This window comes from Elephas maximus, chromosome 25 (assembly GCF_024166365.1).
Source record: "Elephas maximus indicus isolate mEleMax1 chromosome 25, mEleMax1 primary haplotype, whole genome shotgun sequence".
NCBI lineage: Eukaryota > Metazoa > Chordata > Mammalia > Proboscidea > Elephantidae > Elephas > Elephas maximus.
In genome coordinates this window covers 5223430-5250704 of record NC_064843.1, presented here as the reverse complement: position 1 = coordinate 5250704, position 27275 = coordinate 5223430, and the positions used below count along the sequence as shown (strand labels likewise).

The 27275-nt window shown below is 55.5% G+C and overlaps 1 protein-coding gene across 1 annotated transcript in view; it reads left to right on the top strand.

Annotated features, from left to right (window-relative positions):
• Positions 1-25745, top strand: part of NTSR1 (neurotensin receptor 1) — a 57231-nt gene extending 31486 nt beyond the window's left edge. The window contains exons 2-4 of the mRNA XM_049869129.1: positions 18229-18430; positions 23728-23818; positions 25496-25745. Coding sequence (XP_049725086.1) covers positions 18229-18430; positions 23728-23818; positions 25496-25745 — 543 coding nt within the window. The remainder of the gene's footprint in view (positions 1-18228; positions 18431-23727; positions 23819-25495) is intronic.
• The last annotated feature ends 1530 nt before the right edge of the window (positions 25746-27275 follow it).

Genomic DNA, 27275 nt, shown 5'->3' with positions numbered 1-27275 from the left:
AAGACTGACTGAGTGGGGTGCCTCTGGGCACTTATTGGCAGAGCTAAATAACTTTGTAACACATGTCTGAGCAGGGCAGAGGCCAGGCCAAGAGCTGAGGGGCCAAGGGCCAGGGAGAGGACTGCCTGTGGGCATGGCTGAGGAGCTGTCCCCACCGAAGAACTGTATCCTAAGTTGTCCCTGATCCTGAATTGTAACTTGTTACTTCCCTAATAAACCCGAAGCTGCAAGTTCTGTGTGGCCATTGCAACAAACTATCGACCCAATTAGAGAAGCAGAGAGTGCCATGGAAGGGCTGGTGTCAGAATGGGTAAAAAGGGTGAAGGGTGGAAGTTTGTCTGATCTCCATCTCCTAGGAATCAGCCTTGGTCTGATGATCTTCATTCTGTCTCCCTCCTCCTTGTGAAGTTAGATGAAGTCTGGCGCTGCCACCACCATTTTTTTTTTACAGAACACAATTCAACCCATAACATCGTTCCCCAAAGTGCACACACCAAGCACCCTGCTGTGGGGCCTGGGGAGCAATTCTGCAGGGACTGTGTGTTTCTCTTTGGGCGGCACTGCTGAAAACTCCAGTGCGGGGGTTACATCCCATCCCAGCTTTCCAGGTTGGAAAGGAAAGTTCTGGAAAGCTGTGCTGCCATGGACTTACTCAGTGACCATCTCACTTGATGATGATGCAGGGTGGGCAACTCAGGCCAGCAGGACGGGCCTGTGTGCAAGGATGGTGGGAGAGGGAAGCAGAGAGAGACAAACAGAGAGATGGAGAAGAACGAGGGAGAGAGTCAGAAACAAAGAGAAACAGAGTCAGAGGAAGGGGGGAAGAGAGAGAGACTAAGGAAAAGAGGGACGAAAAACCAGAGAAATACAAAGAAGTGGGAGAAAAAATGAGAGAGACAGAGAGGAGGGAGAGAGAGGCACCACACTCTTGACTGCGGACCTCAGCAGATTGAAGGGAGCGGGGCTCTGGCTCGGTGAGCCGACCTTGCATTAGGGGTGACGGGTGTGCTGAGTGTGTCAGAATGTGTGTCTCCATCACTTATTCTAGCTACCCACTCACTGTGCCTGGTCACTGATGGCACTGGCATTCTGGGTGCTGACTAAGCTCTGTACTGAGTGCTTCATGCACGATGTCAGCTGACTCTCAGGCCCACCCTCTGAGCTGGGGGTTCTTTTGACTGCCCCCATTTTGTGGGTGAGGAGACTGAGGCTGGAGTGGGGAAGCCAAGTGTTGAGCTGCACAGCAGGGTGGCTGTGGGAGCCTGGGTTCCCCGCCCCCAAGTCTGTGCCATCCCGTCCCCTCCCAGCTCCCTGTCCTTGGGGCTTGGCTCGTTGGTGAAACTCCTATTCGTGTCTGAGACTTGCTGGGTGAGGAGCAAGAGAGCAGGGTCTAACAGGATCGAGTGGAGGTTGAAAGATCCAGAACAAGAAGCTCCAGGAGATTTGTTGAGCCCTCAGAGGTGCACTGTGAGTCCCCCGCCCCAGGAGATCTTCTCCATAGTCAGCCCTGCTCACTGTCGCTGTGGTGCCCAAGGGTGCTTTGTGGTCAGTGCTAGAAACATGGACCTGCTTCTGGGTAGGCGAGGCCCCCAGGGCTCCTTCCTACAAAGGTGCCGTGTTCTCAGAGCAGCACCGTGTCCCCACTGGGCGGGCGAGGCCCCCCGGGCTCCTTCCTACAAAGGTGCCGTGTTCTCAGGGCAGCGCCGTGTCCCCACGGATCTCAGTGCGGTGCTTTGTTTTAGTGCAACCTTCTCTATGTTGTTGTTGTTTTTTCCCATTGAGTTGCCTCTGACCGATGGCGATCTCATGTATAAAGAACCAATGTTACCCGATCCCGGTCCCGCACCATCTTCATGATCTCCGGCAGGTTGGAGTCCATTGCTGTGGCCGTTGTGTCCGTCCATCTCATGGAGGCTTTCCCTCGCTTTCCTGACCCTCTGCTTTACCAAACATGATGTCCTTCTCTAGCAGTTGGTCTTGCCTGATGACATATCCAAAGCCAGCAAGATGAGGTTTTGTCATCCTAGCTTCTAAGGAGCATTCTGGTTATATTTCTTCTAAGACTGATTTGTTTGTTCTTCTGGCAGTCTGTGGTAAATTCAATATTCTTTGCCAGCATGAAATTCAAATGCATCAATTCTTCTGTCGTCTTTTCTCATTGTCCAGCTTTTGCATCATATGAGGTGACTAGGAAGTTTTAAAATGCATGGTGACTCTATGTCTACTAGACAGAGCTGCCAGAGACCACCCTCTGCCAGGGGAGAAGTATGCCTATATGCCTCACGCAAGTCCTCCCACATGAGCCCCGCGAAGTTTTCAGGATCCAGAGTCTGCTCAGGCCCCCGGGGCGGGTGGCCCCTGTTGGGCAGTTCATCCCTTCTATGCCAGGAAATAAATGTGGGTGACTGTTGAGTGCTGGCACCATGGGAGCTTTGGGGACCCAGTGTCGAGTGCCAGGAACACCGCCCTGTCCCCAGGAGCCCACTGTGGGGAGGTCAGGGTGGGCAGCAAATGAAATCCCAAATGGTGAGCCCAGTTGACCCACTGACCAGCTTGGGGCCAAAATCCTGGACAGGTCATGATGGCAGGCTGATACCCCTCCATCCGGTGACTCAGATGCCCAAACCACCACCTGGTCTGTTGTCCTGCAGCAGGCGGACAGCACTCAGAGGGATGGTGGGCCTGTCCCCACATGGGTGCTCCCAACAGTCCCCAGCCCCCAACCAGCCCTCTTCCCGGCTATGCAATCAGCTGGTTGTGCAGGCGGAAGAGGCGGGCGTTGGACAGCATCCTTGGTAGTGGAGAGAATGCCTCATTTTCTGTACTCAAGGAGGGTGGCATCAAGGTCAAATTGCTGCTCTTCCAAAAAAACCCCAGGGCTGCAGCCTGTACCACTCTGAGCCTGACAACCACGTTATTAGGTGGGAGATTAAATTCCTCTTGTGGGTGGGAGCTCAAAGCAGAGGGACATGGTCCCAGAATGCCTGCCCCAGGAGAGCCACCCGCCTCCCTCCTTCCCCTCCTCCCCTTCCCCCTTTTCTCCCTCCCCCTTCCCCTTCTCCTCTCCCTTCTCTCTCCCCCTCCCCTTCCTCCCCCTTCTCCCACCTCCTTCACCTCCTTCCCCTCCTCCCATCCCCTCCTCCCTCCTTCTTCCCCTCTTTCTCCCCCACTCTCTCCTCCTCACCCTCCTTCTCTTCCTCCCCCTTGACCTTATGCAGATTCTCACACATTCTGTTTTCGTGGTGACCCAGAGACTCTATCATTCTCCTCCTGCCCCCTTCCCCCTTCTCCTTCTCTCCCTCTTCCTTCTCTCCCCCTCTACCCTTTCCTCACCCTCCTCCTTCCTGACACACAGGTGACCTCAGCTCTGGCTCTAGATCCTGAATCCCTCCCGTAGGGGCTCTGGCCCCAAGCTCCACTGCAGACCCCGGCGGGGGGGGCCTCACCCTACCTCTGTATGGTATGAGCCGAGTCTACCTCATAAGGTGGGAGTGGGGGCTAAAAGAGGTGACCAACAAACTAAATCAGGAGAAAACTTACCAAGCTTCCTCTGTCGTAGCCTGCAGGGTGATAGGATGGAGCCAGCATCCCCCTACCCACCCCAGCAGGGCAGAGCTCAGGGCTGGGCAGGGACGGGGCTTCCTGCCGATTCTGTTTCCGGGGCAAAGTTTTCTTCCAAGCGGCCTACTCTGAACCCACTTTTGTTCAACCCCCCCCCTTGTTACAAAGTTCTTCTCAGAGCCCAGCAATTATCGTCCAAATCTGCTCATTTCCACCCTCAAAAGAAACCAGTGTGTGGTGATTGTGAAAGGCTGGAGTTACCCTCCGAGAGTGTGTTCTGAGGTGTAATGGCAGTGAGGGTGCAGGACCCTCGTGGAGGGAGGTGTGATGTCTGTGGATTCCAGGCAGGTGGCCAAAGGCGCTCCCAGCCATGGGCTTCCTCGGGGGACAGCGCAGCCCGGGCTTGTGCTCGATGCCCTTGGCCCTGGAGCTGGGAAGCGGGGTGCCCCTCTCCTGCCCCCCACCCCCTGGTCCCTCTGTGAGAACCAAGCCCTGCTGGATCCTCACAGCTCTCACTGGTGTTCACAGAGTAACCTGCAGGAGGCAGTGCCCAGCTCCACTTTGCAAAGGGTCCTGAAGCTGTCGACAGATGAGCGAACGCGGAGTCTGCATTGGGACCTCGCTGTGGCCCTCTGTCCACCACAGGTGACCAGGTGGGCTCAGGACACCCCCACCACTCTCTTGATAGTGACATACACCAGGCGCACCACATCTATGGGTCCAAGCCAGTCACAGGCCAGCCCAGACTTGGGGTGGGGGGAGAGACAATAGACCTCATACCTGGATGGGAGGAGTGGTTGAGTCACGCTCGGTGTGGTACAGGGTAGAGAAGCTGCCCGGCATCCTTTTCAAAACGCGTTCCACGTCCACAAGACCAGTATGTTCCTTAGTCTTGTTCATGGAGAGTCACCGATCCCACCGGCCAGTGCCTCAGAGTCAGAACCCAGGAAAGCCCTGGATATGGATGGAAGTATGTCCCCCAAGAAGATGTGTTCAAGACCTGACTCCTCTAGCTGTGAATATGGCCCCGTTTGGAAATAGAATTTTCCTGTTCTTATCACCTAATGAGGCCACACCAGAGTAGGATGGGTGCTAATCCCAGGCCCTTCTGAGTGGTGCCATAAAAGGAAGGAACAGACACGTGGCGGGAGGACGCCATGTGAGCGTCGTCTACAAGCCTGGGAACACCGGGAAATGCCCAGAGCTACGGAAGCTGAGAAAGAAGGGGATCTCCCCCTAGAACAGAGAGCTTGGCCTTGCAGGCACTCTGACTTCAGACTCCCAGCCTCTGGAACTGTGAGAGCATGTCTGTTCCTTAATGACCCCACTCTGAGTACCTGTTACAGCGGCCCTAGGAGACCAAGACAATCCAACCCTAAAGGAATGCCACGTGGTCGGGGCTCTCTGTGGTGACGCAGACCTCTCGGGACTCACAGAACCTGGGGTCTAACTGCGCAGACTCAGCCACCTGTGTGTCTCACCCAACCTGCAAGTGTGAGACAGCTGTCCCCACTCTGTCCCCCACTGCTGTGGATTTGACCCTGTGAGTCCCTCGTGGTTCCGGGGCGATGAGCCCTAACTGGAGGTCAGTCGTGGTGAGGACTTGTTTAAACCAGCTCACCTTCTGGGGTGGTATGGGTGGCACTGCTGCGCACAACTCCAGGGGCCAACACTCACAGGCTTGGGAGAAGCCGTGCCCATCAGGCAAAGTGAGCTGAGTGCAGGTGGTACATCCAGGAGGTACTGCGTGATGAGTGGACAAAGTGGGCAGGAGGGGATAGGTGGAAGGTGGGGCGCAGCCAGTAACGTTCCAAGAAGAGGGGTGTCTCCGAGCCTGCCTCTGCTCAGCATCTGTGACTGCTGACAGGGCAGGAACCCGCAGCCTCAGGCCAACCTCCCAGTGCAGCACCTAAGGGTGGAGCCACCGGGCAGGTGCCCACAGCACAACCTCATTCCTGAAATTGCCTCAGCTGCCCATGAGTTCTGGGAAGAAAAGGAGCTGGCTGATGAGCATATGGACACACCAGGGGTCCCTCTCAGCAGTACCTGCACCGCAGCGGCCCTGGGGGGTGCTCGCCTGGTGGACAGTCAGCCTCCTGTGTTTCCTGGCTTAGTCATCCCACAGATGGCGTCTTGGCCTTGGTCATGGCCATATCTCGGGGCATCTTCTACACCAAGTCCCCCTGTTTCCAGTGGGGGCAGGGGGCAGAGCAAGAGGCGAGGCCAAGAGCAGAGCTGACCGCAGTGCAGCCTCATGGCCGCAGCAACTTGGCCAGGGCTTGCCGAGGGTCAAGGCCTTAGAGCCAGAAGTTCTTCAGGACGGCCCAGCCCACTAGGGGCAAACAGGTGAGAAAGGACATGCTCAGGCCACCTGGCAAGATTAGAATCGGCCAGCTTCCTCTTCACTCCAGTATCTAGGAACAAGAGGAAGCCTGGCCTTGCCCCATCCCACAGCCGTTGCCACACGAACTGCCGGAGAACAGCTGTGTCAGTGCCTGAGCCATTCGTAAAGCACGCACGCCAAGCCTGTTTACTATTTTAAAGAAAGGTCCTGTGTCACTTTAAAGGAGACAAACAAATGTGGAACCTGGGGTTGTCATGTGCCCACGCTAAGGTCCTTCAGGCCCTGCAGGGTGGAAAGGGGACAAAGGTCTTTAACTGATGCTGGGATAATCAGGCAGGGGAGCAGTACGCCCTCTGGCTCTCCTGCCTACACACCACCATCCCTCATAATTTCCTTGTTTAGCCTTTGTCCACTGGAAACGGCAGCTGCTTCCATTCTTAGGAGCTCAGATTCTGCATTGGTATGATCTGGTTGTGACAGCTTCCCAGGACCCGCACTGTTGTCCACACAGCCATTCAGGGGTAGAAGCTAGTGCCTTTAGGATCTCACAGCTTCCCCATCCCAGAGGAGACCTGGTTGGAGGAGCCTAAATGGTCACTATCAGGGGTTAAGGTCCTGTCCAGCCAGGGGCTGGTCCCCATGGAACAAACATTTTGGCCGCATGTTGGCTGAGTTGGGGTGAGTCCCTGCCGCCATCACTGTGGCCTCTTCTGGGGGGCAGGGAGGACACGCCCATCTGTGTCCCCATAATCAGATCTATCTAAAGCAGGGGCAGGTGCTAATCCTACTGAAGCAAGTAGGAGGCTGGGCCCAGAGCCAGCTGTCTACTGGGGAGGCAGAGCGGCTGACTGTTGGTGGATGGTGATCGGGAACAGAGAGGGGACAGGATATTTGCTAAACTGTCCATGCAATTACATGGCAAGGATACACTGGAAGTGGCGGGGCTGGAGATTCAACTGCCAGGTGATGAGGAGTGCAGAGAACCAGGCTGTGGGCTGTGCGCAGGGTGGGGGACAGATCCCCAGGAACCTCGAGCCCAGGCACCAGTCCTGGCATGTGGGGCACAAGGCTTCCTAACTGTGCATTCCAAAACGTAAACCTAATTCCTGCTTGTAACCACGTGACCCCAACAGCACAATCCTGCAGGATCTCGCCTCCTTGGTAACAACAGAGGGGTTTGCACAAACTCTCTGGAATCCCACTCCCAACTTCCATACAGCCTTGGGGTCTCAATAAAGACCACATTCAAGTTTTCCTGCTTGGAGCAGAGAGCTCTGACACTTGACTTCCGCCAGGGGCATACGCTGAACCTCCAGACACTCGGTGCTAAATGAGGTGGCACCATTGTGGATTCCTCCAAGTCAAATGTGTGCCCTAAAGTTTAGAAAAATGCAAACAAAAGGCTTTGCAAAGATGGTTAGATTGGCTCACATCTTGGTGGGAGAGATAAGCAGTGCCAGTTCTCACCAGATGGGAAGCTGCCAGGCAAGGGAGGCTTGACCTCAGAGCTTCGGACTTGTCACAGGGGGCTCCCCATGAGGGTCACATTCTCTTCAGGCCTCGGTTTCTCTGCCTGTGAAATAAAGCGTGTTGTCATCACTGTCGTCATTGTTAGTTGCTGGTAAATCAGCTCTGACTCGTGGCTGCCACATGATACAACAGAAGGAGACATTGCCCGGTCCTGTGCCATCTTTATGATCATTGGTATGTTGAGTTCTTTGTTGTGGCTATTGTGTTAATCAATCTTATCGAAAGTTTTCTTCATTTTCATTGACCCTCTACTTTACCAAACACCATGTCCTTTTCTAGCCATTGGTCTTTCCTAATGACGTGTCTGAAGTAAGTGAAATGGAGTCTCACCATCCTCACTTCTAAGGAGCATTCTGGTTATATTTCTTCTAAGACTGACTTGTTCATTCTTTTGGAAGTCCACAGTATATATTCAATATTCTTCTCCAGCCCCACAGTTCTATTGTGTCCATTCTTCTTCTGTCTTCCTTTTTCCTTGTCTAACCACCAAGCTTCTTCCCGCTCAAATCCTCACCATGACCAGCCGCACCATAGTGCAGACGTGGGGGCTGGGCCAGGATCAGAATTCCCTCCCCACTCACGGCTGCGCTGCCGCCTGCCATTTTCAAGGATGTTTAGACCCTGCTAGTTGCTCCTTAGCACATGCCCCACTGATCTGAAAACTCTAATGGGCTTTTAGCCTACAGATATTTGAAAATACAGCAGACGGGCCCTCAGCCCACATCCCCTACTAGCCAACTGCAGTGTCAGACCCTCCGATGCGTCTTTGAGAGGAGCTGGCGTGACTGAAAAGCCATTTGCCACCCCAGCTGCTACGTTCGGAGCAGCTAACAAGACCCCCCAGCTGCTGCTGAGGGCTCTCAGCCAAGGCCACCCCCAGTACCCACTGAATTACTCACCTGGTTGTGCTGCACGTGAGGGAACCCTTCCCAAGGGCATGGGGTCTGGGGTGTCTCATCCTCCCCCAACCTTGGGCCATCTCACTGCCGCAGGCACAGGTGGAGGAGGAGGATGCTGGGAAGGCCATTTCCTAATCCGATTGAGGCCCTCCAGGCTTTGCCAATGGACTCCAGACTGCCGGGTTGGTGCCAGCCCTGCAGCCTGGCCAAGAGCAGACAGGATGTGGCTTCTAAGGGGCTCTGTTTACCAAGTTCAGCTCGCACAGCGGCCTCTGGCTCCTGCAAACCAGGCGGGAAAAGGTCCCAACTCCCATGTACATGGCCACACAGACAGATGTGGGGAGGTTTCTGGAGACTTGAGGGCAGCTGGAAGTGTCGCTGACATGGTCTCTGCTCCCGGCTGGCTTGGGGCCCCTTCATCTGATGCTTCCAACCAGTAACTCCCCCCCCCCGCCGCCAGTGCCAGCCCCCACCAGTGCCTCCCCCCCGACCCCCAAGCAAGCCTGGGCTCTGTCTGTGGTGCTGAACAGCCCAGGCTCTCTGGGGCTCAGGCATTCTCCTGAGTCTGAGGCTCTGGTCACTGACTCTGTTCCAGCCTCTCCCAGAAATTCTGACCTGAAAAAAGATCACAGGGGCCAGGGTGGAGGAGAAGGGGTCACAGAAAGGAGAGCGAAGTAGATAGAGGCTGCTGCAGAGGTTCAGGACCTGAGAGATTACCAGCAAGTCATGGCCTTCGAACTAGAAGGTTTACTCAAAACTGCATCTTCCCAGAAAACTACATGCCCCCCACCCCCCTGCCCCAGGGATCTGAGGCCGGGGAACATGCCCATCACAGCTTCACTGATGAGGACAGGACCCTACACCCCCATCTGGCTCATGTCGGCACTCAATATGCATTTGTGCACCTGGAGCTGTTCCCCACTCTAGGGTGGCCCCATGATGAGGGAAGTGAGAGCTCAGGGCAGATAGCCTGTGTTCAGGGCTGTTCACTCTTCTGGACTTGGTTTTCTCATCTATGAAGTGAGGGAAACCATTGTTTCTACCTCATAAATTTGGCATTATTCAATGAGATGATACATGTAAAGTACTGAGCATGGTGTCAGCTCATGGAAAACCCTGTAATGGTTAGCTATAGAATGTAGTATCAACTGTTGATGTTAGTTGCTGTCCAGTCAGCTCTGACTCATGGTGACCTTATGTATAACAGAAGGAAATGTTCCTTGGTCCTGCACCATCTTCATGATCTTGGTATGTTTGAGTCCATTGTTATGGCCATTGTGTCAATCCATCTCATTGAGGGTTTCCCTCATTCTCACTGACCCTCTACTTTACCAACCATGATGTCCTTCTCCAGTGACTGGTCTTTCCTGATGATGTGTCCAAAGTCTCACCATCCTTGCTTCTAAGGAACAAGGCATATCAACTAGGAAATTGGAGGGATTCAAAATACTATTTTTTGTATTGAGCCGAAATCTACATACCAGAGCTCTCTAGTGATGGACTGCTTTGTGAAGGGTTGAGTATGCTGTTGCTGGAAGTGGCCAAGCCTGAAGCTCCACATGGCTTATCTAATCCCTCCTCCCTGTGTTGGCCTTTCAGACATGAAAGATGGCTTACATACCCCTTCTGGTTAAATACCCCTTCCTATCCTCTGGTCCTTACGAGGTCCCTTTCCTCTGGGAGTCAGTCTGCCCCACAAAATGGGGGGCAGCTCAGAAAAGGACAGTTCCCCAGGGAGGTGCAAGGCTCTGGGCCATGTGGCTCCTCAATGGAGCAGACGCCCAGGAGCACACGCCCAGGAGCACACACTCAGCACACACTCAGGAGCACACACTCAGAAGCTTGGTCTGCACTAACAGATCAGGGAGGTGCGAGGGCCCGGGCCATGTGGCCAGCCCTCTGGTCAGTGCTGACCCACACAGCAGCATGTTGTCACTTTGATCCCTTTGCTTTCTGGACTGTTGTCTGCTGTGGATCCCATTTGCCCCTACAGGGTAGCAACCCCCACACCTTTGATTTCTGACCCCAGCAGCAGGATTAGAGCACATGCCACCTGCTCACGAGACCCCTGATGAGGGATGGCCAAGGGCAAGGAGTGGGGACAGAAGGACAGTACGCATCCTGAGGCTGGCCACCACTGGAGCCTTCTAGGACAGGCTCAACCTGCTGATTTCCTTACAGCTGAGTCCCGTCCTGTCTTCCCAAACACTCACTTGCAAAAGAACCCCAACATCTCAAGTGTCCTCTGGGGCTGGCCTCCCCTGGGCTGCTGCCATTTCTGTCTCCTTTTCCACAGTCCGACTTCCCCATGACATCCTCCCAGTGGATGGGAGCTGGCCAAGGTGCCCCGAATGACTTCACGCCTGAGAGCCGGGGGCTGTCGGCCCTGGAAGACACAGCCCCAGGGCCCCACTTTGAAATGAGGGGAACAGACCCCCAATGTCCAGCACCCTTCCTCCTTGAGTAATGCCCCAGCTCCAGGATGGTGAGGTGGTGTTTGTGGTCTGGGTCTCCCCACGAGGGGCAAGGGCACACTCTGGACAAGCAACCCAGCAGCTCTTGTTAGTCCAACTTGGCCTTCTGTGCAGCAGTTCCTTCTCGTGGCTCGAAATTCAAGAGAACCTACACTGAGAGGGGGAGGGAAGCCATTGTCTGGGAAGCTTTGAGTTTCTGTTTGTGGAGAAGGGAGGTTTGGCAACAGCTGCACAACATGAGTGATGTCACTGCTCATGACTGTCACTGAAGTGGAAAACATTGTGTTATCAATATTTTTACAATAAAAAAAGGACATGCTCTGAGACTCCCCCAGGTACTCAGCCCTCTCGCCTGCAAACCCACCTTGGCCTGTTGGTTGGGTATCTCTCCGGTGCTATCCTGGGTGGAGACACCCCCAGTGAGGATGCACTGCTGTCCCCTGACCATCAGGCCCAATGGCAAGCACTATACCCAGCCTTCCTCTGCTGCTCAGTCCTCATCTTGGGCCCCCCAGATTTGTGCTCATGAGGGTGGCTGAGTGCCCCATGGGGTGGATGGCAGTCATTGAAGTCTTCCCGAATTCCTACTTTTCCAAGCCAGAAGCCAGGCTGCACTGAATCACAGTGACATACAGCCCTCATGGAATTAATGGCATTGCAACCCTGGCCTCACAGAGAAGGGAGGCAGGGGATTGAGGGAAACCTCAAGTTTGCTCCATTTCAGCATCAACTGGGATTGAGGAGTTTCTGTCCTGTCTGGCGTCTGTCTCCCAGTTGTTGTTGTTAGGTGCCATCAAGTCGTTCCGACTCAAGTGAACCTGTAGGACAGAGTAGAGCTGCCCCATAGGGTTTCCAAGGAGTGGCTGTTGGATTCGAACTGCCGACCTTTTGGTTAGCAGCCACGTCTGGTAGGGGGAGTTAAAAGAAGGTCAGCCCTGAGCCTGAGCCTGGTGAGGGACTGGTCGTCTGCTCTGGGGCGTGGTCCCCTGCCAGGCCATGGAGGGGGGAGCGGTCTCTGAAGGATTGGAGAGGACTTGGAGCAGAAACATTTTCTCCACCTTGCCTCTCCAGCTGCCATTGGAAACACAAGGTTTGCAAACATACTGAGCAGCATTTCATACCTTCCCACTCAGGCAACTAGGCTGCTGAGCTGTGAAGACGTCCAAGTCCAGGGGCTGTCTGTTTATCTAAGCACAGTGGGATTGTCGAGAAAAAGGCTGCAGGTACAAAACAAGCAGGGCCCTGGTGGCGCAGTGGTTAAAGAGCTCAGCTGCAAACCTAAGGGTCCATAGTTCGAACCCACCAGCTCCTCCACAGGAGAAAGATGTGACAGTCTTCTCTGTAAAGATTTACAGCCTTGGGAACAACCCTATAGGGCAGTTCTACACTGTCCTATAGGGTCACTACAAGTCGCAAGCTACTCCACAGCAACGGGTTTGCTTTTTTTGGTTTTTTTTTTTTTTTTTCTTTTGCAAAACAAGTGGCTGTTCTTCAGAAGAAAGTGGATGGAGGGGGACAGGAGCTCTGAGCATTTAATGAGGAGAGAAGGTAATGGTGAGTCTCATGGGGCTGACTGCAGGTTCAGGGGTGGAGAGCCGACTGTCCGCTCCCATGTGGGGCCAGCAGGTTCCTGGGACCTCTCCCAGCATTCCGTCCGCCTCCCTCCGACCTCTGCCCTTCCCTGCTGGAAGCCCCCAGCCTCATGAGGGATGGAGACGCCCCCAGTGAGGAGGGAATCCCCCTTCCTGGGGCCCCCAACAGTTCTCTCCATCACTCAGCTCCGCGCCCCCTCCAGGCAGACCCTTCACGCAGCTGCTCCTAGCCTCGTCCTTTCTTCATTGGTTTAAAATCTCTCACTCTACCTCCTTCCTGCCCCCAAATTGCCAGTGCCTGGAGAGCAGAGCCCAGGCCCCGTCTTATCTCAGTCCTATCTCCCGCTACAGCCCCAGAGCCACCCCTCCAGCTTCCCAGGCTGAGACCTGCCCCCCACAACCTGTTCTCTTTGCCTCTTAACTGCCCCCCAAAATTAATCCTGGCAACTGCTGAGTATGTACCCTGCTATAGAAAATAACAGTGTTAAAAAGCAAAGATGTCACCTTTGAAGACTAAGGTGCGCCTGACCCAAGCCATGGTGTTTGCAGTTGCCTCACATGCAAGCAAAAGCTGGACCATGAATAAGGAAGACCGAAGAAGAATTGATGCCTTTGAATTATGGTGTTGGCGAAGAATATTGAATACACCACGGACTGCCAAAAGAATGAACAAATCTGTCTTGGAAGAAGTACATGTAGCCAGAATGCTCCTTAGAAGCAAGGATGGTGAGGCTGCATCTCACATACTTTGGACATGTTATCAGGAGGGATCAGTCCCTGGAGAAGGACATCATGCTTAGTAAAGTGGAGGGTCAGCAAAAAGGAGGAAGACCCTCAACGAGATGGGTTGACACACTGCCTGCAACAATGGGCTCAAGCATAGCAATGACTGTGAGAATGGTGAAGGACTGGGCAGTGTTTCGTTCCATTGTACATAGGGTCACTATGAGTCGGAACTGACTCAACGGCACCTAACAACAACAGCAACATAGGAAAAAACAAAACAAAACCAGTGGACATTGAGTCAGTTACAACTCATGGAGACCCCATGTGACATCAGAGCTGCCCCATAGGGTTTTCTAGGCTGTAATCTTTATGGGAACAGATTGCCAGGCCTTTCTTCTGTGGAGCCACTGGCTGGGTTTGAACCTCCAACCTTTAGGTTGGTAGTCAAGCACAAACTGTTTGCTGTAGACACTGAGCTAAGCATCATGTTATCTTCATCTTGGAATGAGAAAGCTGAAACTGGGAGGTGGATCTGGACCTGCTCTGGGTCACATGGTGAGCAAGTGGACAAGCAGGGACCCCTGAGTGCCCTGAAACTCCCCGGGGCCCTGCCTGTAGGCAGAGTTCTTAGCTCAGGTGCAGGGCTGCAAGTTCACAGTCCTCCCCGAGAGTGGAGGAACAAGCTGGGGGAGCGGGGGATGCCCTGGGGAGGCCTCCCCGGACTGGTGGACTGCACATCTTTGGCCAGGGCCCTCAGCTCAGATGCCTAGACCCCCCACAATCCTGCAATCCTGTCTTGGTTATCTAGTGTGGCTATAACAGAAATACCACAGGTGGGTGGTTTAACAAAGAGAAATTTATTCTCTCACAGCCTAGTAGGCTACAAGTCCAAATTCAGGGCGACGGTTCCAGGGGAAGGCTCTCTGTGTCTGTTCTGGAGGAAGGTCCTTGTCATCAATCTTCCCTTGGTCTAGGAGCTTCTCTGTGCAGGCAACTTGGGTCCAAAAGATGCACTCTGCTCCAGGTGCTGCTTTCCTGGTGGTATGACGTCCCCATGTCTCTCTGCTCGCTTCTCTTGTATCTCAAAAGAGATTGGTTTAAGATGCTATCTAATCTTGTGGATCTCATCAATATAACTGCTGCTAATCCATCTCATTAACGTCATAGTGTTAGGATTTACAACACATTGGAAAATTGCAGAAAATCACATCAGATGACAAAATGGTGGACAATCACACAGTCCTGGAAATCATGGCCTAGCCAAGTTGATACATGTATTTTTGAGGGACGCAATTCAATCAGTGACAGCTTCCCACCGTTAGACCAGCCTCTGAGCCGGCAGCCGGGGCAGCTGCCCAGAGCCACCTAGCTGGCTCCAGGGTGGGGCACCCCAATCCCTCACTCAGCACCCTGCCCCCCAGTATGTCCTCATGACTCTGGAGTTTGTGGATGGAAGATTAACACGACAGCAACCAGCAGCCAGTGAGCATTCTGGGAGGGTGAGCACAGGGCCCACCCCAGCCCCCGGCTCAAGGAGGAAGGGCTTCTAGGACACCCTGCTGGGTGGGCGTGGGTGAGGCTCAGAGCTGCCCCCACAGTGAGGAATCGTGCCTCAGGGTATCTGGGCCTGGATGGCACGGCTGGCCCTGTTCTGGGCGCAGGCGGCAGGTGCAGGGGTGTGGGGGCCGTGTTGGACACAGACTGGGCCCAGGTCATTGGCAGGTGGTTGACCAGCCCTGCCACCACCCCAGGCCCAGCTCGAGCCAGGCAGGAAGAAAGGATCCAGGCCCTTTCGGGGAGCTCGCAATCATGATCGGGGGGTCCCCCAGTGTGTACTGAGCACTCTGTGTGCTGGACACCCAGGACACTGAGATCACCACGGTGGGCATGGACCTGCCCTCAGCAGCTGAGTACTTGGTGAACAGTGAACAAGAAATAAACACCGGAAAGAACCAGCCAAAGTAGGTGCTCTGACAGAAACGACAGGGTGGCCAGGGACCTCTCAGGATGTGATGCTCAGCACATGCGGAGGGGCCCCCTGAGGGAGTGTTGCAGAAACAGCAGCACCTTCCAAGGGTACAGCCGGGCAAAGGTGCAGAGGTCTGAGGTCAGCGTGTGGCCTGCGTGGCCGAGGTGGTGATCCAGGAGCCAGGGGGCAGCCGGGACCTCCAGGCCAGGTAGAGGGACGCAGGGGAGGGTCAGCAGGCAGGAAGGCTGGCTCCCAGGCTCCTGCCCAAGGGCAGCAGAGACTAACAGTTCAGGCCCTGGCCCCGCCCCTCAGGTCACTATGCCCTGGCCCCACCCCTCAGGTCACCAGGCCCTGGCCCTGCCCCTCAGGTCACTAGGCCCTGGCTCCACCCTTCAGGTCACCAGGCCCTGGCCCCACCCTTCAGGTCACCAGGCCCTGGCCCTGCCCCTTAGGTTACTAGCCCCTGACCCCACCCCTTAGGTCACTAGGCCCTGCCCCTCAGGTCTCTAGGCCCTGGTCCCACCACTCAGGTCACTAGGCCCCACCCTTCAGGTCACTAAGCCCTTACCCTGCCCCTCAGGTCACTAGGTCCTGTCCCTCAGGTCACTAGGCCCTGGCCCCACCCTTCAGGTCACCAGGCCCTGGCCCTTCCCCTCAGGTCACTAGGCCCTGGCCCCACCCCTCAGGTCACTAGGCCCTGGCCCTGCCCCTTAGGTCACTAGGCCCTGGCCCTGCCCCTTAGGTTACTAGCCCCTGACCCCACCCCTTAGGTCACTAGGCCCTGCCCCTCAGGTCTCTAGGCCCTGGTCCCACCACTCAGGTCACTAGGCCATGGCCCCACCAGCCCCAGCACCCCTCCCTCTAGAGCCCAGCCTGGGGCTCAGAAGGCCAGGCCAGTGGGGAGCAACTGGGGGGCCTCAGGCCAGACTCGATAGCTGCTGGCCACCCCCGCCAGGCCCCCAGAAGTAGCTGTTTTTGCTGCCTGTGCTGAAGAGAGGTGTGGTATTTTAAATCTGTGTTGGATACATTCACTATGTTTAAATTACACTGTCTGCCGTGACTCATGGGAAATGGTTTTGTTTCCTGAGGCTGGGCCTGTCAGCCCCCAGGACCCCAAGGCCTTCCTGGGACCCCAAGGCCTTTCCGGGACCCCAAGACCTTCCCAGGACTCCAAAGCCTTCCCAAGAGTGGAGAGGGTCTCCTGACCTGGCTCAGCCATGACAGCACTCTGTGGTCCTGCAGCAGGTGGACCCCAAACACAGAGCAGCCAAGATGAACAGAGGGTGAAGTGCAGGCCCCCAGGTCCCAAGCCACTCAGGAGCCTGGACAGAGCCTCCCCCGGGGTAGGTTCCTGGAGGCTGGACAGAGCAGTTGGCACTGAGGCAGGCCGATGTAGGACCAGCTGTCCCCCCAGGGGTGGAACCAACCCTTCTCCATGTGTTCAACCCAGTGTCTGTTTAGCCAAGCTGTAATGGGACCTGAAGGTGAGCACAGGCTGCAGCCGCCTCCCAAAGGCCACCGAGTTCTCCTGAGCAGATTCTGAGGCTGGGACTTCCCTCCGTCAGAGCTGTCGTTGCCACAGGCAAGGCCTTCAGAGGCACAGCTCCGGCCAGTGCCCCGAAAGGAGGCAAGCATGGTCAGACGGACAGACAGACGGACGCCTGGAACCCCAGGGAGAGAGCCCACCTGCCTCACGGCTCCAGAAACCTCTGGCCGCAGCGCCCTCCAGCACTGCCCTGGTTCTCTGTGGCCACTGCCCACTGTCCGAGGGATCCCCAATCCTCTGGGCCCCTGCCATGCCGTGATGTGTGTGAGCCTCTGCGGGGCTCGGGACAGGTTGCACAGTCCCTATGCCTCAGTTTCACCATCTGTAAAAGGGGGCACTACTATCTGCTTCAGGGAGTGGCTGCAGACTGACGAGTAGAGAGACGCAGGACCCAGCGTGTGAGAGCACCTGTTTGTGTCTGCTGGGCTGCCTCTGGGTCGTCCTCACTGGGACAATTGTGACCATCGTGCCAAGATGAAACCTCACCCACAGAATCCATAGTTCTGCTCGAGAGCCCAGGGCAGACCCAGGTATGGAGACGTAGGGGATGGTGGCTGGGGCCCAGCCCAGGGAACCCCAATTGTGGGTCCCCCACAGACTCCTAGTAAATGCACTGCCACCGCTACCAAGCCACAGAGCCGGGGCAGACAGTTTCTGCAAACAACCAAAAGCCTCTTTGCATCTGAGAATTCAAAATGAGCCTAAGAACAGCTTAGCAGTAGCCTTCATCCCCAATCTTGAGATTGCACACTGCAAGTGCTTGGAAGCCAGAAACGTCAAAACATTGTAGGCAGGAGAGTGTGTTTAAGAGAGGAGCTGCTCCAGGTGGCTGTGAGCCCCTCCACTGTCACCGCTGCCTGGGGCGGAGGCCAGTGGGGGCAGCTCGGGTTGGGGGGACAGCTCTCCCTCAGCCCAGGAGCTGCCCACTGCTCACCTGCCCACTGAGGAGGTCTCGCTCCTGTCGTGGGGAGCCAGCCAGCCACCCTCCCCAACAAGGCCACAGCTCCCCCTGGCCAAGCAGGTGCCTGCAAAGGCTATTCTCAGCCTGGTACATCCAAGGAGCCAAACTCAGACTCAGGCCAGGGTTCAAGGTCTGGTCCAGCCACTTACAAGCAAAGTGACTTTGGACACAACCCTTGGCCTCCCTGAGACTCAGTTTCCCCAATACAGACTGGGTTAGCAATTAGGTTAGAGGTAGTGTTGTGGGGGGAGTAGCTCCCACCTTTCTGTGCTCCGAGAGGCAGTTGCCATGCAGCAGGAGGCAGGCTCTGCCTTTAGTATCGACATTTGAACCCCTGGCATGCAGAGTGGAAGGTCCTGGGCTCAGCCCTTCTTTTCGAGAGAGCTCAGGGGGAGCAGCCACGCACTCAGGGCAGGATTTGCAGGTGTGCTGTGCCAGACCTGGGGCTTTGAGCCTCTGGTTCTTCCCCACAGCCTATGTTCGCATTGATTGAGCACCCCCGCACCCAGACCCTGAGCCCCAGCCAGCATGCCGGGTGCCCAGGACTGATTCAGAGGGTGACATCTCCCTTGTAGGAGCCCAGACTGGCTCAGCAGGAGGTCTGACAGCCACCCTTTCTCCTACAGGTCAACACCTTCGTCTCTTTCGTGTTCCCTATGGTGGTCATCTCGATTCTGAACACCATCATCGTCAACAAGCTGACTGTCATGGTGCGCCAGGCAGCCGAGCAGGACCAGGTCTGCACCATCGGGGGCCAGCAAACCACGTTCACCATGTCCATCGAGCCTGGCAGGGTGCAGGCCCTGAGGCATGGCGCCCGGGTCTTACGTACGTAACTTCTGGGTCCTGCTAGGGGTGGGCAACAGCCCAAGGTCACCAGAGGGAGAGCTTCAAAGACATGGGGACAAAGCACATTAATGCCAAGACTCAGGAGTGCTTGCTTCAATCAGGGCCGTGGTGCTGCTTTTCAGCTTTATCCATCCATCCACCCACCCACTCAACCACCAACCCATCATCCATCCACCCATTCATTTTTCCATCCATCCATCCATTAAAATCATCCACTTCTATTTGTTGTTTCTTCCTTCATCCATCCACCCATTCATTCGTTTTTCTTCTTTCATTCATCCATCCATTTATTCATCCATCCACTCATTTTTCCATCCATCCATCAAATCATCCATTCATTCTTTTTGCCCTTCATCCATCCATCCATTCATTCGTTTTTTCTTCCTTCATCCATCCATTTATTCATTCATTCATCAGTGGATGACTCAGGTGCCTTCCGCCTCCTCCTTCCCACTCCTGACCTGAATTCCAGGGCTCCTTCCAGGGTTTGGCCAGATCCATGTGGCCGAGTGCATCACCCTGCAGAGGGGCTGGCTTGATGCTCCCAGCCTTCACCCGAGGAGCTTTTGGACTACGTGAGTGCCAGGTCCACCCTGGCAACTAAATCAGGTGTGAGGTGTCAACAGATGAGGCCCGGAATGTGACCACCCCCCCCCCCAAGGCTCTGCAAATCTAATAGGGAGTCTTGAGGAATGAACCCCCAAAGGCCCCAAGTCCACCCTGTCACAGGAGAGCAGGGGGGAGCTTATGTCTTGTGAGGGCTTTGGTATTCTGGCCCGTGTGTCCCTGGGTCTGGCCATGCTCAGAGAGGTGGGCATTGGTGAGGGAAGCTCGTTCCCTAGACACCCTGCTGCCCCCAACTCCTAAGGGCAACCCTGCATGCCAGCCAGCCCCACAAGATGGCAGCTGAGGTGGAACCCCACAGAGCACTGGACTGTGCCTTCTGCTGGCCCCAGCAGCCCTCCTGATCGCCACCCTCAGGCAGATGGCCTGGAGCCCTGCGCAACGGGAATGACTACTTGCCTCTGGTTCTGGGTCTAGCACAGCGCCATCCAGTACAGTGTAATGTGAGACACGTGGGTCATTGTGGAATGTTCTAGAAACCACTTGTCAAAAGTAGAAAGAAGCATAATGGTGTGTTTTATTTAGTGCAGTATATCCAAACTATCATTTCAGTGCGTGGTGGGGTGAGAGCTCGTCTGCGGACTGTCAGCACTAGGACAACTCCCCTGACTGTTGAGTGAAGGAACGCATCTGAAAAACATCAACTATGATGAAAATCATGTATTTTACTTTGTATTTAACGTGAGCTGGATTTTCATTCCAGCCATGGGCTAATCCTGGGACAGACAGGTGGGTGGGGATCCAGAGCACCATTTTCTGACCAAACCCCTCAAGAGTGGACTCCCTCCCCTTTGTCCTCACGCCTCTGCGCCATCACAGCACATGCAGCTGCTTGGTTTCCAGCAGGCAGGCATCCCTCATGCTCTGTGCCGCCTGGTTAGCAGTCCCCAGCTGCAGGTCACCGCTGCAGGAATCCCTCGTCTTCTGCAAGCTTTCTGATCTCACACTTGCCTCCTACTGTGGGGTGAATGTCTGTTTGGGGGATATGGCATGAGGACCGGTTTTATTAGTGTGACACCTGCAGCTTCCAAGAAGTACCTCAGAATATCCTTGACAGCAAATACTCGGAAAGCCTGGAGTGCACCGTGGCCAAGAGTGCCAGCAGGCCCATCACCACCAGTGCTGCCCTTGGCAGCGCTCTCTGACTCAGGGAAGCTGGTGAGTCACTTGACTCAGAGTGGTGCTGTTCACTGCCAGAGTAACCCAGAATCTGTGCTCATGTTTTATAAAGGAAAGAACAATCATCATAAACCCTGTGGCAGGGATGGCCATGGAAGGAGCAGAAACCAGCCCCAGATGCCTCCTCCCACCGGAGCTGTGAGCACAGAGGCCATCGCTGCCCTTGTCACCCTCATCACCAGAGTGGGCAGGGGAGCCAGGGGGTGGCAGGCCCAGGGCTGGCTGACCTTCTGGCCCTGTTTCACTCCGAGTTAAAGATTAGTTACCCATTGGAGACCCAACTGGGCTCCACGCGAGCTCCTCCCTCCACCTGATCAGCTGGGACACAGCTCAGACCCAAGGTCAAGCCTGGCCTCCTCGCCCTGACTCAGGCGGTGCCTCAGCCTCCAGGTGGCCAGATGAGCTACAGGGCCAAATTTCAGACAAACGACAGATGGTTTTTAGTAGAGGTAGGTCCCAAATACTGCAGACTTGGTTCGTCTGAAGTTCAGTCTGCTGGGCATCCGTTATCGTTATTTGCTGAACCTGGCCAGCCTGCTCATCGGGGTCTAGCTCAATACCGGCCCCAGGGATTCTTCCAGAACAGCCACTAGAGAAGCTGGGGAGGGGCCCACCCTGGGACATGCTCAGGTCTTCAGGAGCGCTCATGAGCTCTGAGGGTCCCGACTCTGTTCCCAGGAAGCTGGGCGGCTGGAGCATGAGGCCCTGTTGCATGCTGGGTGCTGGCCACATGGCCCAGGGTCCCCCTTCTAGCCAGGAGAAGATGGCCAGCGAGGAAACAGCAAACAGGGTGCCTTCAAAGGGCACACTGGGCAAGGAAAATGGGGTCTCTGAACGCAGGCCCAAAACCACTGATGCAGCCAACCAGCTGTGTCCCCATATAAACTGAAATGTGGGGACCCCAAAACCCAGGGCCTCTCTTTGGTCACCACTTGGCCCTGCATAAACCAAAACATGGGGGCCCCAAAGCTCAGGGCCTCTCCTTGGTCCTCCCCGTACTCCCAAGGCAGAGTCTCTGGGATGGTGATTATCTGCCTGGGGATGGCACAGCAGCCCCACCACCATGTGTAAACCACGATGGACCCTGAGTGAGGCCAGGGCTGCGCCCGGGCAAATAGACTCCCAGAGCAACAGCAGCCTGGCCACGCACCCATCACCGCCCGGCACTGGCCCCTCCACGGTGGACTGGCGCCCAGAGCACAGCAGTGGCCCCGGATTTCCAACCAAGGCCTGGAAGCCAGTGGGGGTGATATCATTCACTGCTCACCTCTGCCGGAAGGTTCTGCCTGTCAGGTTTGGAGCAGGGCAGTTCTAGGAACCATCTCTCTGCACCTGCACAGCGAGCCTCCAAGGGGTGCTGCTATCGTTGTGAGGTGCTGTCGAGTCAGTTCCAACTCATAGCGACCCCACATATAACAGAACGAATCACTGCCTGGTCCTGCTCCATCCTCATAATTGTTGCTATGCTTGAGCACATTGTTGTAGCCCCTGTAACAATTCATCTCATTGAGGGTCTTCCTCTTTTCTGCTGACCCTCTGCTTTACCAAGCATGATGTCCTTCTCCAGGGACTGGGCCCTCCTGACAACATGTCCAAAGTATGTGAGATGAAGTCTTGCCGTCCTCACTTCTAAGGAACATTCTGGCTGTACTTCTTCCAAGACACATTTGTTTGTTCTTCTGGCAGTCCATGGTATATTCAATATTCTTTGCTAACACCGTAATTCAAAAGCATCAATGCTTCTTCAGTCCTCCTTATTCATTGTCCAGCTTTCGCATGCATATGAGGCAATTGAAAACACACACTTTAGTCCTCAAAGTGTCACCTTTACTTTTTAACACTTTAAAGAGGTCTTTTGCAGCAGATTTGCTCAATGCAATGCATCTTTTGATTTCTTCACTACTGCTTCCATGGACCTTGGTTGTGGGTCCAAGTAAAATGAAATCTTTGACAACTTCAGTCTTTTCTCCATTTGTCATAATGTTGTTTATTGGTCCAAATGTGAGGATTTTTGTTTTCTTTATGTTGAGGCGTAATCCATACTGAAGGCTGTGGTCTTTCATCTTCGTCAGTAGGCACTTCAAGTCCTCTGCACTTTCAGCAAGCAAGGTTATGTCACCTGCATATCGAAGGCAGTTAAGGAGCCTTCCTCCAACCCTGATGCCACATTCTCCTTCATATAGTTCAGCTTCTTTGATTATTTGCTCAGCATACGGATTGAATAGGTATGGTGAAAGGATACAACCCTGACACACCTTTCCTGATTTTAAACCACACGGTGTCCCTTGTCCTGTTAGAATGACTGCGTCTTGGTCTATGTACAGGTTTTGCATGAGCACAATTAAGTGTTCTAGAATTCTCATTCTTTGCAATATTAACCATAATTTGTTATGATCCACACAGTAGAATGCCTTTGCATAGTCAATAAAACACAGGTAAACATCTTTTTGGTATTCTCTGCTTTCAGCCATGATCCATCTGACATCAGCAGTGGTATTCCTGTTTCCACATCCTCTTCCGAATCTGCCTTGAATTTCCGGCAGTTCCCTGTCGATGTACTGCTGCAGCCACTTTTGAGTTATCTTCAGCAAAATTTTACTCGTGTGATATTAATGATATCGTCTGATAATTTCTGCATTATGTTGGATCACCTTTCTTTGGAATGGGCAAAATATGCTACATCTCCATTTTAGAGATGAAGAAACTGAGGCTCAGAGAGGGGAACTGCCTTGCCGAGACCAGACCCTGACCAAACCCCTGCTCAGAAGTGAGGCTTGGGCTTTGTCTTGGTCTCCTAGGTCTGCTGTAACAAGTTACCACAAAGTGGGTGGCTTTAAAACATGGAGGTTTATTGTCTCACAGTGGTGGATGCTGACGAGTCGAAATTCAGGCTGTCGGCAGGGCCATGCTCTAGCTGAAGGCTCCAGAGGAAGATGCTTCCTCATCTCCCTCAGTTTCTGTAGCCCCAGGCACTTCTTGGCTTTCCTTGGTTTGTAAAAGGATCCCCATGTGTGTGTGGCTGTCTCCCTGTCTGTCCTTCTCTTTGACAAGACACCACTCAAAGGACCAGGACTAGGACTCACTCTACTCTGGTACCACCTCCTTAAAACTGATAACAAAAGGAAAACACTGTTTCCCCAAATAAGGTCACATGCATGGGTACTAGGGTTAGGACTTCAACATCTTTTGGGGGGACACAATTCAACTCATAGCAGTCTTTAACCATTGCAGGACAGTGTGCCCAATATTAAAATCCAAAATGACCGAGAGGTTTGAGACGCTGCCTTCTTAAGTCACCTGAGGGACCAGCCTAGAGACACCCCAAGGCCCCCTCAGCAGAGCCCCTCCAGCCACGCTGAGCCCCTCCCCCCAGCAGAGTCTTGCAGCCCACTGAGCTCCCTAGCAGAGCCCTGTACCCTGCTGGGCCCCCCCAGATAGCCCCGCAGCCCACCAAGCCTCCTTCCATTTCCCAGGTGCGGTGGTCATTGCCTTTGTCGTGTGCTGGCTGCCCTACCACGTACGCCGCCTCCTGTTCTGCTACGTGTCAGAGGAGCAGTGGACCCCGTGAGTATGCGGTGGCCCCCAGCAGGGGAGGTGGGAGGTTATGGGGGGCACTGCTGAGCGACCAGCTCATGGCAGGTGGTGCAGGTCCCTCCCAGCTGGGTCCTCAGGCCTCTGGGAGGCTGCTGGGCAGGGTGCAGTGTGACAGAGCCCAGAAAGGGAGCTACAGAGGGGAGGGTGCTGTCAGCAGGAGACACCCTGGGAAGGTGCTGGTCCCACCATGGGACAGGTTTCTGGAGCAGAAGAGGAAAGTCGACCCTAAGAGAATCAGTGCCAACAATTTAGATCGATCTGAACCCAAGAGGAAGGGGTTACCCCCAGGAGAGGATGTGAGGAGGTGTGAGCTTCTGCACGTGTTGGCAGGAGTACCACACCCCAGGAGCACCCCCAGGTTTGATGGTTTGCCAGGAGGACTCACAGGACCCAGCAAAGAGTTGTCCTCATGGCCGTAACTTATTACGTCAAAAGGACACACAGCACAATTGGCAAAGGGAGAGGAAGCTGGGCCAAGTGGGGAGGCCAGATGTGAGCTTCCAGGCTCCTGCCCCTGTGGAGGTACACAGAGCACCCTTAATCCTCAGCAATGAGCATGATTTGTGTACAGCGCTGTCCACAGGGAAGGTCATTAGAGACCCAGGCTTCCTACTGGGGACTGGTCACCCGCTCCTCTGCCTGGCACATACCAACACCCCCTCCCAGCAGGAAGGCAGGGTCAGCACGAACCACATTGAATGTACACAGTCTAGGCACAGGGAGTCCCCTTTATCAGTTAGGGAATGCGGGAGCCCTCCCAAAATCCAAGTTCCCAGACGCCAGTCAAGGGCCAACCTGCACGCAGGCCTTTCCCAGGATGGCCACCTCAGGCCTGTTTTGGGGCTGTCAGCATAGCAGGGCTGCCATCTCCAAGGGGTAATAGGGTCTTCAAAGTGAAGAGGGGCAGTGGGGGACATATACAGGGCAGAGGGGGAGGAGAAGACACAGGGAAGCAAAGTCCAGGATGAAGGACTTACAGAGCTTGGGGCTGCCTTGTGGTAGAATGAGCTGCCTGGTGAAGGAGGGAGATGTCTGTGAGTGGAGGCAAACAAGCCAGGGGCAAGATGCATGTCTTCCTGGGATACCTGGAGGGGTTCCTACCCTGAGGAGGGGGCCGCTGGAGTGCTGCGGCCCTGGGATGCACCCTGGGAGTCTCCACGGGCCTCCGATGCCGGCAGTTACGGTGAATTGCAGGGAGAGAAGGGGTGGCCACAGGGGTGGCCGCAGCTCTGCTCAGCCAATCGGCACTAGGCGGGGAGCCAGAGCCTGGAGTTTATTAGGAGACACCCCCATTTAAAAAATCAACAAGCAGGGCTTTAGTTGTGCCTCAAGTGCACGTGTCAGCAGGCCAGGGTCAGCTCCTCTGTCCTACGTACCTTGAGGCCTCTGCAGGGCCAGCGGGTCTGGGGGGGCTGGTGGGTCTGAGGACTGGCTGGGTCTAGGGGGCCGGGTGGGGTCTGGGGGTTCTGGGCAGCATCGGGGGTATGGGAGGCCGACAGGTCTGGGGGCCAGGGTCTGGGGGCCGGGGTCTGGAGGCCGGCGGGCCTGAAGCCCGCTGGGTCCGGGTGGCTGGCTGGGTGGTGGGGGCCAGCTGGGTCTGGGGGCCGGCAGGTCTGAGGGCCAGGATCTGAGCTTCCCCTCCCACAGGTTCCTCTATGACTTCTACCACTACTTCTACATGCTGACCAACGTGCTCTTCTACGTCAGCTCCACCATCAACCCTATCCTCTACAACCTCGTCTCCGCCAACTTCCGCCAGCTCTTCCTGTCCACCCTGGCCTGCATCTGCCCCCTGTGGAGGCCCAGGAGGGAGAGGCCGGCGCTCTCGAGGAAAACCAACAGTGTGTCCAGCAGTCACACCTTCTCCAGCAACGTCACCCGGGAGACATTCTACTAGGCCCATGGGGGGCGAAGGGGTGACGGGGGGGGGTGAGGGGGTGACGCGTCAGGGCTGGAGGGGCCTCCGCCCTCACCACTCAGAGCTGCCCCCCACGAGCCGGGGCCTGGTCAGTGGAGTCCCCATTGCTGTTCAGCCTCCCTGCCTTCTCCCTGTCTCCCTCTTCCCATCTTTGAAAGCCAGGAGAGGGTGTTCCTTTCCCAGACTCCAGAGCGCTTTTAATGAGGAGAAATTAGTGCTGGGGACACGGTTTCTTTGTTCACAGGCTAATGGATGTTTAGAGAAGGAAATGAAAGGACAGGTGGGCTGGGATCTCGGTCAGGGGAAATGGTTGCGTTCACAGTGACGGCACCTCTGAGGCTGGCCTGGGAGGACAGGGTGACCTGGAATGGCACGGGGGTGGGGGGGGGAGCGCTGAGTGATGCCCACCACTGCCTGGCTGGCTCCTGGCTGCTGCTCTGCACAAGACCAGGAGAGGGCACCATCCCCCATCCAGTTCAGGGGCAGCTGCAGCCCCAGGTCCCTTGAGGGCCCTGATTTTGGCCCTGACACCCAGGCCTGTCCCCTCCATCACAGCCCCACCCCCACAGAGGCAGTTCCGAGGAAGGGGCTGCCCTCTGGGACCTGCTGTCCCTCAGGCCTGGGCTCCCTCCCTCAGGCAGCACCGCCCACCCAGGAACCAGAGGGTCAGGTGAGCCCTCCCCTGCCCAGGAAGGATGGGAGGCCTGGCCCCTCTTCCTTGCCGGTCCCTGAGGGTGAGGGGTGCTCCCTCCGCTCTGCTGAGCTGAGGTCCTGCCAGCGACATCCAGGCACCCAGCTGGCAAGCAACCCCAGCAGAACCCCAGATGCATCCATCACTCTCTGCCACTGTAACCGAGCCGGCTCAGGGCACCCAGCAGGACCGGCGCCTCCAGGGTCTCCAGAAGCCAGGCTTCACCCAGGACAGGAGGCTGTCGGTCCCAGGGAAAGGCAGGTCCCAGGACAAACTGCCCTGGAGAGCCAGGGGCCAGCGGCCCGTGTGGCAGAAGGGCCCAGAAAACAAAACTCAGGCCTTTTGTGAGTAGTTGGTACTCAGCTTGCGACGCCATCTGCCCAGAAGGGATGTGGTGGTGATGGACGCTTCACCTGCTGTGAGCCCAGACCAGGTGCGAGTCGGGATGTTGAGTCCTAGTCCCGGCTCTCTGCCTCTCGGGAGTCAGTTTCCCCATCTGTAAAGCAAGGAGGAGATGCTACAGTGCCCACAGTCAATTTGAGCTGGCTGCTCTGCTATGGATTCTGTGTTACAGGGACCCCACATCGTTCCTCTGCCGCTGCACAAACCTCACTCAGCCCACCAAAAACGGGCCCAGGGGAGGCTGGCCCATTTACCAAGCTTCCTGCCAAATGGCATCACCGCTCCCCAGGCTGGGTAGGTCTCTCAGGGCCCCCTGGCTGCCAGGCCCCAGGGAGATATGGCTGGCCCAGTGGAGGGGCTTCCTCCCCTTCAGAGCTTCCCATACAACGTCTGCTTTGGGTCGCGGAGCGCCCCCA